Source organism: Phocoena phocoena, chromosome 7 (assembly GCF_963924675.1).
Source record: "Phocoena phocoena chromosome 7, mPhoPho1.1, whole genome shotgun sequence".
NCBI lineage: Eukaryota > Metazoa > Chordata > Mammalia > Artiodactyla > Phocoenidae > Phocoena > Phocoena phocoena.
The window spans coordinates 68,660,148-68,673,681 of record NC_089225.1 but is presented as its reverse complement, the minus strand read 5'-3'; the positions used below and the strand labels follow the sequence as shown (position 1 = coordinate 68,673,681).

At 35.1% G+C, this 13,534-nt stretch overlaps 1 protein-coding gene across 1 annotated transcript in view; it reads left to right on the top strand.

Annotated features, from left to right (window-relative positions):
• The window catches only part of CALCRL (calcitonin receptor like receptor), a 40,210-nt gene extending 27,613 nt beyond the window's left edge, over positions 1 to 12,597 (top strand). The window contains exons 10-12 of the mRNA XM_065880453.1: positions 6,591 to 6,809; positions 6,965 to 7,006; positions 12,382 to 12,597. Coding sequence (XP_065736525.1) covers positions 6,591 to 6,809; positions 6,965 to 7,006; positions 12,382 to 12,597 — 477 coding nt within the window. The remainder of the gene's footprint in view (positions 1 to 6,590; positions 6,810 to 6,964; positions 7,007 to 12,381) is intronic.
• Positions 12,598 to 13,534: the final 937 nt, after the last annotated feature.

Below are 13,534 nucleotides of genomic sequence, written 5' to 3'. Positions count from 1 at the left end.
GTGAGGCACCAGGCACCAACAGTGGGAAGCTGTTATCATGGATAGACTTTAAGAGGGGGTTGGGTGAGTGCTAGTAGGGGTGGCCCAACAAGAGGTCTGGCCTTGGGTACAGGAACACAGCTACTGTCAAAACCAGAGCCTGACAGGGAAAAAGGAGAAAGAAATACTCAAACTTCTCTCTTTTCCCATGCTCTGATCTCTTGGATCCTCCCATTGGCCAAATGCAGCAAATGCCAAGGGTAAAAAAGCCTTGTGATGATGCAGTCCTCAGACCTGCCTCAGAGCCTGCTGGGGCGCAGAGCAGAGAAGGGCAGAGGATGGATCTAGTGAGTGGGGATGGCAAACAGGAAAAACCACACACCTGTGATGGTAATAAGACTAATATCCCCATAAAGAAAAGACTTTAATTTGGAAAAAGAAAGTATTGCTTAAACTGTTGTTTTATCATAATGATCAGCACTTAATCCAAGTGCACGAATTGGACATTTTTAAGTGTGGTTGCAGGAAAACAGAAGTCAAATTCAGTGCTTTTATTACATTGTTTCAATGGGGAAATAATCTAAATTAACATGCTTTCTCTCATAGAGCATTAGAGACCAGATTGCAATTACAGTCTTTAAGACTGTAATTACAGCTGATATTTAATTATATATAAAAAGATGAAGGGGACACGTTTCTCAGCCAAAATTCAAAGCTTCCTAACCCTTCTTTTCAGAACCTTTTTTTTAGAGAAATATTCTATTATTTTACTACATTTTCTAGCTGCAATTTAGTATGTGGTTATGTTAGAACACTGTTCAAGCCATTCTCAAGCGTATCACTGTTATTTTCAAAAGTTTGCCATAATTAAGAGGCAAATTTTAGAAGATGATTGCCTGGGTTTGAATTCTTCTACCTCTTACTTGCTATGTGACCTTATGCAATTAAACTAATCACTCTGGGCCTCAAGTCCCTTATTTGCAAAACAGAGAATGTAATTACAGATACTTTTAATTTTTTTTAACAAGAAATTAAATGAGTTAATACATAAAGAGTGCTTAGCCTGGCATGTATAAATCATGGAACAAGTGTCAAATTTCTGGTTTGTGCTTGGCTACACAAGACAGCCAGTTCAAAAAATCAACACATGGAATTTATTATTATATCTCATGGAAATTTTAATGTACCTTAGTGCAGACTCTATGAAAATTTCAGAGGCAGAAGCATTTCCTTCCCTTGCTGATTGCACATACTCGGAACATGTATAGCACATTGTTTAAGCTGTATCCTGAGAAGTCCTAGCTTTGTATTCTTGGAAAGAACCAGCATTGAAACCTAGCTCTACCATTGTTGGTTGAGTTTCTCAGGGCAAGTTCTGTTTTGTTTTGTTTTGAGCCTCTCTATGCCTTTGTTTTCTCATCTATGACTATGCAGTAATAAGAATAAATACCTCATAGGGTGTTGTAAGGATTGAGATGTATCCTGTTAAGCAATTAACACAGTGCCTAGAATATAATAAACTCTCAAAAAAATGCTTTTAAAAGATTCTTCACTTGTAATTTCTACATGATACCATGATTCTGTTTTGAGGAAAATACAAAGAAATTAAGATTCTATTTTTGGGCCATCCAGAAGCTTACAGAACAAATACAAGGCAAAATTTTATTATAAGAGATCTGGCTCTAGAGAGGGGTATGTGATTCAGAGTGCTAAATCAGAGAGGTTCAGGAAATAAGTAAAAGCACCTAACAAATGAAAAATATAACAGCAATTAACACAATCCTTAGAAGAGCCTGTCCACAACAACTTTGGGAGGGAAGAGTGGATGGTGCAGTTAGGATAAAATATCACATAGGAATATAGCCCATCAAGCTGCTCAGTAAGAAAGGAAGTGAAAATCCACATTATTTGCAGAAAGCTTTTTCCATTTTTCTGGCCTAACAAAAGATTAGGAGCCTATTTTTCTAACAGGGTAATATGATCTGTCCTTGTTTAAGCTCTAGGGCTCCTCACTGGTCCTGGCCAATTCCAAGGTCTTGGGAGGGGCTCTAGCAATTTTTTATATGGTCACATATTTTTGTACAATTTTTATAAATGAAGAGATTTCAACCACAATCAGTTTCTTTCCACTCAGACTTCCTCTGTCCCATATTCCCTCGAGCAGGGTGGTATTGGAGTGTCTACAGCACTTTTGAGATCTTGCTAAGGAGAAGTTGAGAGGGGATACGGTTAAGTTGTGTTTAGTGAGAGATGTTTAGGTCACTTCAGTGAGTAGTTAAGTGATTGCTGGCTAATCTAGTAGAGGAATGGCTTCCAGGAATCCTGCTGCCACTGGGTTGATTCACAGGGCTTCCTGCCATGACCCTAGGTGGTATCATGATGTGAAAATGTCCTGTTGTACCTACGACCATCTATGTGAACTTTATGGGTATTGGAGTAAAAACAAGTTTCTCCTCTTTTCCTTACCTAGTTTTTCTCTAATATAGATGAGATTCAGATGTAATTCATCTGAAATTCACTATTCTTGTTCTATTTGTATTTAAAATAAATGGAAGTATTTGCAGAAAATAAAGTAGGATGACTTTCTAGTTTCTAGGTTCACATTTTAAATCAGACTTGCCATTTGGAGAAGCAGTTTGCATTTAGAAATTTTTATATAATGGGCATTTAAATTGCAACATTTAGAGTGATTTTTATAATTTATGATTTTTGCATATTAGGATTATAAAATATTCTAAATTCTAAATTTATAAGCAGATAAAATGGCATTATTACATTTTATTCAATGGGCTGGTAGTAATTTCCACTTAGACAAAACTTTTAAAACAGTAATGAATGCTTGGGAAGGGAATACAGTAGGATGGGTGGAATAACAGCTGATGTGTTGATTCATCATGTTTCATTCTTACACCTGTTGCAATAGCTTATTCTGCTTTTGTCTTTAGCAGACAGTCCTGTGTCTGTAACCATGTTACTTTTCATAGATGTGTTTCCATCAGGATTATAGTTAGCTGTTTATTTTTGAAGCATATGTTCCATTGAATTCTCTAAAAGGATAGAATATTTTTATGCCCAGTTATTTTCATAACACGTGCCTTAAATCAGCAAATGTATGTTATTTTTTCATTGCTTTCTACATTAAATGAGATGCTACCATTATTTTTCTGATTAAAGTATGTGGATATAAATTGCATAATAGTACACAGTTTGAATTTTTTACATTATTAAACAAAACGCAGATGCTAGAAGTCAGGGTGAGAAAGAGAACAGCATAGGAGAATAAGAGCCCGAAGGGACTTTTCTGGGGCTATTGTCCCTAATTCTATGGAAGGCGTAAGGAATAGGCATAGAGGATATAGACAAAAGTAACAGATACTGACATGGATAAAGATAAGAAAGAGAGAACGTAGTATTCAGGAAGAGAGAGAGAAATGTATTTCAATAGAACTCTGTTCATTTCTTGAACACTATATATATATATTTTCACATCTTTATTGGAGTATAATTGCTTTACAATGCTATATTAGTTTCTGCTGTACAACAAAGTGAATCAGCTATATATATACATATATCCCCACATCCCCTCCCTCTTGAGCCTCCCTCCCACCCTCCCTATCCTACCCCTCTAGGTCGTCACAAAGCATCCAGTTGATCTCCCTGTGCTATGCAGTAGCTTCTCACTAGCCATCCATTTTACATTTGGTAGTGTATATATGTCAATGCTACTCTCTCACTTCGTCCCTGTTTCCCCTTGCCCCTGTGTCCTCAAGTCCATTCTCTACATCTGCGTCTTTATTCCCTCCCTGCCACTAAGTTCACCAGTGCTGTTTTTTTAGATTCCATATATATGCATTAGCATAAGGTATTTGTTTTTCTCTTCCTGACTTACTTCACTCTGTATGACAGACTCTAAGTCCATCTACCTCACTACAAATAACTCAATTGCATTTCTTTTTATGGCTGAGTAATATTCCATTGCATATGTGTGTCACATCTTCTTTATCCATTCATCTATCCATAGACATTTAGGTTGCTTCCATGTCCTGCTATTGTAAATAGTGCGGCAACGGACATTGTGGTACATGTGTCTTTTTGAATTATGGTTTTCTCAGGGTATATGCCCAGTAGTGGGATTGCTGGGTCATATGGTAATTCTATTTTTAGTTTATTAAGGAAGCTCCATACTGTTCTCCATAGTGGCTGTATCAATCTACGTTCCTGCAAACAGTGCAGGAGTGTTCCTTTTTCTCCACACCCTCTCCAGGATTTACTGTTTCTAGATTTTTTGATGATGGCCATTCTGACCGGTGTGAGGGGATACCTCATTGTGGTTTTGATTTGCATTTCTCTAATGATTAGTGATGTGGAGCATCTTTTCATGTGTTTGTTGGCAATCTGTATGTCTTCTTTGGTGAAAGCTTTATTTAGGTCTTCCACCCATTTTTGGATTGGGTTGTTTGTTTTTTTGATATTGAGCTCTATGAGCTGCTTGTATATTTTGGAGATTAATGCTTTGTCAGTTGCTTCATTTGCAAATATTTTCTCCCATTCTGAGGGTTATCTTTTCATCTTGTTTATGGTTTCCCCTGCTGTGCAAAAGATTTTAAGTTTCATTTGGTCCCATTTGTTTATTTTTGTTTTTATTTCCATTTCTCTAGGAGGTGGGTCAAAAAGGATCGTGCTGTGATTTATGTCATAGAGTGTTCTGCCTATGTTTTCCTCTAAGAGTTTGATAGTGTCTGGCCTTACATTTAGGTCTTTTGTTTGTTTGTTTGTTTGTTTTTTTGCGGTACGCATGCCTCTCACTGTTGTGGCCTCTCCCGTTGCGGAGCACAGGCTCTGGACGCGCAGGCTCAGCGGCCATGGCTCACCGGCCCAGTCGCTCCACGGCATGTGGGATCTTCCCGGACTGGGGCACAAACCCGTGTCCCCTGCATCGGCAGGCGGACTCTCAACCACTGCACCACCAGGGAAGCCCACATTTAGGTCTTTAATCTATTTTGAGCTTATTTTTGTGTATGGTGTTAGGAAGTGTTCTAATTTCATTCTTTTACATGTAGCTGTCCAGTTTTCCCAGCACCATTTATTGAAGAGGCTATCTTTACTCCACCGTATATTCTTGCCTTCTTTGTCAAAGATAAGGTGACCATATGTGCATTGGTTCATCTCTGGACTTTCTATCCCTGAACACTATATTTTTAAAGTTTCATGTCTCCCTTTCAAAGAGAATGCTTTGTTTTGGGGAAAGTTGTAAACTCATAGTAAGTTTATAATTACAGAAAGTAATTGACAGAAGGCCTTGTTGGGTGCCAAATTTTTTTAACTCTAGGATGATCTAGGTTAAATATCAACTGGTTCCAATATGTGATTCGGCCTCCTCATAAGGATAAAGAGGATTATATTACTATCATGGGGAGTTGTGAGGATTGTTGTTACACACATACACATACAAATAATGCAGGAAGGATAAACCAAAAAGATGAAAATGGTTATTATGGTATAATACACATTTGGTAAGTACCTAGTATGAACACTAATACAGAGTAGACACTTAAAATAATTAGCCTTTGCTACAAACAATTATTTCCTTTCTTTGAGCTGAAAATGTTCAGAAGCTTTGGTTTTTTTAATCATAGCAAAATTTTAAAATTTTGCATAAGAAAATGAACTAAGCAAAACAATCAGATATTACTTAGCTGAAGGTGGTCCACAATAATTCCACCATAAATTTATTTTTTAAAATCTAAGCCTATTAAGATTGATGTACTTTTTAAATTAACAAATCACAATTCCATATCCAAAGGAAACAAGAACACTATGTTAAAGAGATATCTGCACCCCATGTTCATAGCAGCATCATCCACAATAGCTAAGACATGGAAACAACTTAAGAAGTTATGGTATTTATACACACACACACACACCACACAATGGAATACTATTTAGCCATAAAAAATAAGGAAATCCTGCCACTTGAGACAACTTGGATGAGCATTATGCTAAGTGAAATAAGTCAGACAGGGAAAGACAAATATTGTATGATCTCACTTATATGTGGAATCTAAACAAATAAACAAACAAACTCATAGAAAGAAGAGAACATATTTGTGGTTACCAGAGGCAGGGCGTGGAGGAAGGTGGTTAAAAGACAGAAACTTCCACGTTTAAGATAAATGAGCGTGAGGGATGTGATGTACAACATGATGATTATAGTTAACACTGCTCTATGATATACATGAAAGTTGCTGAGAGTAAATTCTAAGAGTTCTCATCATAAGGTAAAATATATATATACAATCTTTGGTATTTCTATGAGATGATCGATGTTAGCTAAATTTATTGTGATGATCATTTCACAATATATGTAAGTTAAATCATGCTATGCAACCTAAACTTATATAGTGTCACTTATATCTCAGTAAAACTGGGAAAAATATGAAAAAATTCAGTAGCAGAAATACAAATTAATATTTAGGCAAATATTCTCATCAATAGAACATATTCTTGTGTACTGAAAATATTCTAAGATTCATAAAATCAAAGATCCTTCAATAATGATTCTTAATATTAAATATGAAATAATTTCCATATGCCATTTTATTTTCTTTTAGGTGAATCTTTTTTTCCTATTAAATATTGTACGTGTTCTTATCACCAAGTTAAAAGTTACTCACCAAGCAGAATCCAATCTCTACATGAAAGCTGTGAGAGCTACGCTTATCCTGGTGCCATTACTTGGCATTGAATTTGTACTGTTTCCATGGCGACCTGAAGGAAGGATTGCAGAGGAGGTGTATGATTACATCATGCACATCCTCATGCACTATCAGGTATGGTGTTCTTGCATCAGGAAGGTGCCTTGTGAGATTTGGTTTTAAATTTACATATAGCTTTGGTTTTATTTTTAACTATATGTGCATCAAGTTGGTTACAAATAATGTATCTTTTCCATTTGGAATCAGATAATTCTATTTTTCTTTTACAGGGTCTTTTGGTATCTACAATTTTCTGCTTCTTTAATGGAGAGGTATGATGATTGATTTTATTCCTCTTATCATTTTGTATTTGCAATACTTTTTTACTTTAAAAAATGAGACAGAATTATAAATTCCCTAAGAACAAGTATTTCAAATTCCATTTCTGTCAGGAAAAAGAACCATGGAATCTCTTTTACTAGATGTAACTCTCCTTCCCAAAAGCTCAGGTCATATTGGAGTTCAAGGCTGGGGCAAATTCAGCCTCACTTTAAAATATTCCATCAATGACTTTTATTCATCTAGTCTTTCGACCTACCTCTTGAACTAATCCTACTAATTCTGGACTTTGTCTTAGGTACAATGTTAGGCAATCGTTATCCTCATAGAACATACACTCTAACAGGAAATAAAATTGGGTCATTTTTATTTTCCCCCTTTCTCTGGTTTTTTTTTTTTCTCCTGGGAAGAGCTGCAGTGGGTTAGGAAACAGAAGAGCCCTCTGATTTGTAACATGGAAATGTGCTTTTGGATATTTCAAGATTTTTATCCAATATATTTTTTTCTAATTGGGAAGTTTCAGGCATCTTAGAAACTGGTACCATATTTCTTATGCATATCAATAGGGCTATAACTCAGTGGTTTGAGCTATATTGATTTAGTTCTTTATATGATTTTAATCTACTTGACAAAATTTAACCTGTTGGAGGATTTTGGCAAAATTCAATAAAGTTTAGAAATTCAGACAGCAACTAATGAAACATATATTTGGTAATGGTGAAGCTTATCACAAAGCTTCAGATGGGCAACACATGGAACCAGTCGTCATAACTTTATAAGAACCATTTCTATACAACTAATCAATGTTGGAAATCACGTACATGTCATGAAAAACTATAAAATATTGTTTTCCCTTTTTACGTAATACTTTAATTCTTTCTCTTAGCATACAATAAAATTTCATATTTGATTTCTTAATCAATTTTAAAATATAGATATTTATTTTATATATATATTTATTTATAATGGCATATAGACCTATCAAACATAGTAGACTATATTTCATATCTTTGAGTGGTGTCTCCATGATTCTTCTGCTGTATTGAGGACAAGAGTCACTGACTTTTTCTGAAGTCAGTGAGAAGTAGGGACAGAGAATGCAATTAGGAAGAATAGATACATCATCTGTTTTGATAATAAAATTCAATTAGCATTTATTATATAACTCTATAAATTATTGTATAAACTGAATTAGACAATCCAATTTCTGCCTACATAGGACTTTACAGTTAAATATAGATGAGAAAGCTACAGACAATATGCCATAAAGCATGTATGAAATAAGTAAGATACAGGTTTGCATCTGCAGAAACAGATTTGATTTTTATAAAGGGTATTTTTTAAATGTACAAATTATAACCACTAGTAAAATATTTTGTGATGGAAGGCAGTGTAGAATAAAGGCGCTGACACAGTAATGCATTTAAACCCAAAGATACCTTTTTGTTCCTGCCTGTAACATCTTGGGAAATATTCTGAACTTCCAAAAGTCTCAGGGTGTACTTTTATTAAAGGGAAATAAAAGCAAGTTCTTTACACAAATCTCACAGGGATTAACATAAACTAGGAATATAAAGTTTTTAGCACCATGCCCCACCCACAGTAGATACTCAGTACATTATAGATTCCTTTTTAGATTTGTCAAATCGCTCACTTACAAAAATATATGTACAAATGGGAACATTAATCATATCGGAATCAAATCTCAAATTGGCACTTATATTTAGAAAAAGTGCCGAGGGAATATCTAAATGAATGCCTAACACTCTTATTGCACTCTACCTGTGTAAGCAAAAGAGACACAGGCCTTGATCTTTTGCCATGTTCTAAAATTGAGAAAACTTTGGCACTGGAAAATTACAATAAAAAATCTTTGAGCCAACTTGTTACCAAATCCTTCAGCATCTCACAACATCTCCAATATCTGTCCCCTTGTCTTCATCTCTAGATACAATCCCTGTTTGTGTATGATTCATTTCTCATCTTAAGAAATACTATAATGCTTCCTTTTTTTGTCTCTTTGCCTCTAGTTTTTCCCAGTCTCATAACATGAAGACACAGCTGCCAAATCCATTTTGTGTGGTTCCAACTATGTCATGTACTTCTTGAAATCATTTGCTCAGGCTTAGTTTCCTTCTTGCTTTCCACGTCAGGTCAAATAGCTTGCCTTTATCTTAACATCTCTATTTATTTTTTATTCTCACATTTTATTTTTATTTCTTAGCCAAAATATTCCTAGTTGCATTTCTCACTAGTTAAATAACCGTGGCTTGACAAGTACTCAGGTCACTTTCATTTCATCTCTAGTCCTCTCAATCAAAAAAATGTGCACTGTTAGCATAACATTAGGGACTCTAGACATCAGAAGGGCCCTCCCTAGTCTCACGGGTATCTTTAACAACACCTGAGAGTAGATAGTTTTACAACGTGAACAAAAAGATTTGTTGAGAATAACTAAACTCACATCCTGTAATGAGAAGTAGGTAGAATTTTTATATACAGCTCTATTAAACACCTTTTAATTGATTTAGGTTAAACAGTGTAGAGTTGGTTTCTTATCAGGTACTAATGGTCATATAAACCCATATTCTTTATATTATGCAAAATTATATATTGCAATGTTATATTCTAAAAAGTTGGCCTTACTATTTATATAACACTTATGCGTAAATTAATGAAAACATTTTCATATCTTTAATAACATCAGGCAGGCTCTCTTGCCATCCAATGGCAATTTCCCTTTTTATCTTTCCCCATTACATTCTTCTCATTGTAAGTTTACTGAGAGTGGCCACTTTAATGTTCTGTTAAACAGGTGTGATGTTGTGTTAGAGAAAGCAGATGAAAAGAAATAACATCCTTATAGAGAGTACCATAAACAAACAGATGTCTACAAGGCCTATGGGTCTTTAATTACCTTTATATTTAGCTTCAGTAAATAAGTCAGGAAATTGGCTTTCCATGGTTTTTCTGACGATTTAGCTGCAAGGAAGAAATAGGGTGATGATCTTAATCAAAGTAGATATTTCAAGAGCAAACAGTCATATATTTCAAAGCCATTTTGGCTTTTAGAATTGAATTTAAGCTTTCCTTGTTAAGACTATAAGTACTACTCTCATAGCTAAAATATTTCTTCACGTCAACTTCTTCCCAACATTTACGTAGAATCTTTTGTACAAAGCTACATTCCACCTCCTTTCAAACAGAAACTATATAGCACATGGATTCAATCAGTCCAGCTTTTAGTAACAAAGTGAGAAGTTAATTAAGCATAAAAATCAGGATCAAAAACAACTCCCATTAGAAATACCTAGATAATTGGCCAAATGTCATTTTTATTTTAAATCTCTGAATATTTATTTAAAAGTCATACTCTAAAAGCCATTCCATTTGTCATTTGCTTATATTCTGGAAGATATTACATACGCAGATGGTATTTTTTAATTACCTTAATTTAAATATGTTATTTGGAGAACTTAGAAATACAGCACTAAACCATGAGAGGAATAAAGTATAATTTTTATAAGATAAATGTATCCATTTTCCTATAAATGCTGTTATTTCAAAGAAAATTTATATGAATAAAAATTATTTCCTTCAGATATAGTTGCCATATGTAAAGAAGTAAGCTTGAAATTCCTGAAGTTCTGAATTTCATATTAATAAAACAATGTATTACATGCCTAACTACATAATTTTTGAATTATAGAGTAGGGAGACGCCTCCTGGAATTTCTTTTTTTTTTTTGCGGTACGCGGGCCTCTCCCTGCTGTGGCCTCTCCCGCTGCGGAGCACAGGCTCTGGACGCGCAGGCTCAGCGGCCATGGCTAACGGGCCTAGCCGCTCCGTGGCATGTGGGATCTTCCCGGAACGGGGCACGAATCCGTGTCCCCTGCATCGGCAGGCGGACTCTCAACCACTGCGCCACCAGGGAAGCCCCTCCTGGAATTTCTAATAACTCATTCTGAATTCTTACTAAAGAAACTGATTGACCTTTTATTTGTTTGTTTTGTTTTTCTACATGTTAAAATATGAAATGAGACAGTAAAACTTTGTGTTCATTTTAAGCGACAGATTAGAGGAGACTAACAGGACCTTAAAGTATCCCACAGAGCTGCAGACATCCTGGGAATACCTATTCGCTATAGACTGTTTGTAATTTGGAGAAGAGATAAGAAAATGAAAAGACTTAAATAAGCAGCCCTATTTTAAAGTTTAATATTGATATGTACACATGAATGTAACGAGTAAAAAGTTGAGGAATTTATGTAATTCGTAGAAAGTTAAACAATATTGTATTAGTATGTTTGTAGGACATGAACTACTAGAAAGTTGTTTTTGGATGCTCAGATTCCCTTTGGGGAAACAATCAAAGGGTCAAAGAGCAGTAGAGATTTGGGGAAGACAATTCAAAGCTATACATGCTTTGCAAAGACACAGATCAGGTCACAGCATGTGGCTAATACATTCTTAACCTAGAAGCAGACAGGAAATGTACAGGTGATCGAGTTGGAGATGCATTTGATATTCTCATTTATGCTCACTGACTCAATATGAAGAAAATCATCTGTGTCTTATGTTCAGTTAAAACCAAAATCATTGTATATGACCTACCTAGTTCTCATCTCTATCCCCAAGCAGAAAAGATAGAAGAGTCATTAAACTTCAAATTTGTCCAGACAGGGGGGTATCTAAATACAAAAAAGTGGAGTGGTGACATTCCTAAACTTTTTTTCCCCACAATACTCATCCCATTATATGTTCAGTGCTGTAATTATCTGTTCAACACTTTCTTCCCTCTGGGGGTAAGCTCCATGAGGACAAAAACCCTGATCTTTTTTTTCCAGAATGTAGCTCAATACCTGGCATATGCTAATCACAGTAAAATGTTGTTGATGCTGCTGTTGATGATGATGGTGATAATTATTTATATTCCCTGTATCCCTGTTTTAAAATCTTTTTTCTCTCTTCTTTTATATTTCACTAATTATGTCATTCTTTTAATAAAAATATTGATACAAAACTAAATGTTGCACATGCCAACTTGTGAGGGTGTAGATTAACTATCTGACAGCAAGACATTCATGTGCATTTTTAGAGCTTCAAAGAGAAGGCATAGAAAGAGAAATATGAAGTTTTCTGTAGTCTGTACTAAAGTATAGAGTAATTGCAAAGATTTCCTAATATAAAGATAGTTTACTCAATTTCATTTTTTAATTAAGAAAATAAAGTAATATTATTCACTCAATATCAATGCTTTTTTTAAAAAAGCTTTTGTACATAACTTATTTTATTGTATTATTAAATACATTATCTTCATTTCATTTATGAATTGCTCTTACCCTTTCTGTTTCTTTTTGTTTTATAGGTTCAAGCAATTCTGAGAAGAAACTGGAATCAATATAAAATCCAATTTGGAAACAGCTTTTCCCACTCAGATGCTCTCCGTAGTGCATCTTACACAGTGTCAACAATCAGTGATGGTGCAGGTTACAGTCCTGACTGTCCAACTGAACACTTAAATGGAAAAAGCATCCACGATATTGAAAACATTGTCATAAAACCGGAAAAGTTATACGACTGATAATAGAGTGTGTATTGCTGAACTATTTTGTTCCACTCCTAACTCAAGGACTTGGATCCATGACTTTACAACCAGAAGACTTCAGTATTAAATGAATTATTTGAAGGTGACAAAGAAAACCCTCACATGAATTCAGTAGTGTATTGATAAATGTTTCACACTAGCTCCATGGGGGAAAACAGTCCTGATTTGTAATTTTTGCCAGTTTTTATGGTGTAAGTACTCCCACCATGGCTGACTTCAAGTTACCAACTTGACATCAGTGAATGTGGACTTGGGTAAAAATGAGCACAGTCAGTTGTAGGTTGGTGTGAGCCAGCTCTAGCACACCACTGCATGAATCCACAAATAAACAGACCATAAAAGTTCATAGACACAATGGGCACAATTCCACTCCTGTTGCCTAAAGAGACCTAGCTAAGGCCTATAGACTTGGAAAGAAAATGAGCTTTTCATTTGTTTTTAAAATCTTTATCCCATATTCCTTGGTGAAGTTGATTTTTTGCCCAGAAAGTATTCTAGCCCTTTTTGTTTTTATTTTTTCAAATGGACCAGATAAAGAATTAATTATTCCTGTTTGCTTACCCTGTTCTCCCCCCAAAAAATAAATGAGCAGAATTGCTGTTGGCTACTCATTTGCTGATTCATCACAGTTATACCCCTTGTCATATCCATTTTTGAGGCTGATGAATAGTTTGTATGATACACAATCCTACTTTGGTAACATTAGGGAGAAATCTTGGTTGATACTACAAAACATGTAGTTGACTACTTTCCCATCTTACTACACAAGTGGGAAGGAATTCGTGTCCATATACCTGTAAATAGAAACTTTGCCCCTTCCATTTCTACTATGTGGACAAATTAGCAATTATTTTACATGAAGGAAATCAATGAAGGATTTCTTATTTTCTTAAAAGTTTGTAAAAAAATTGTG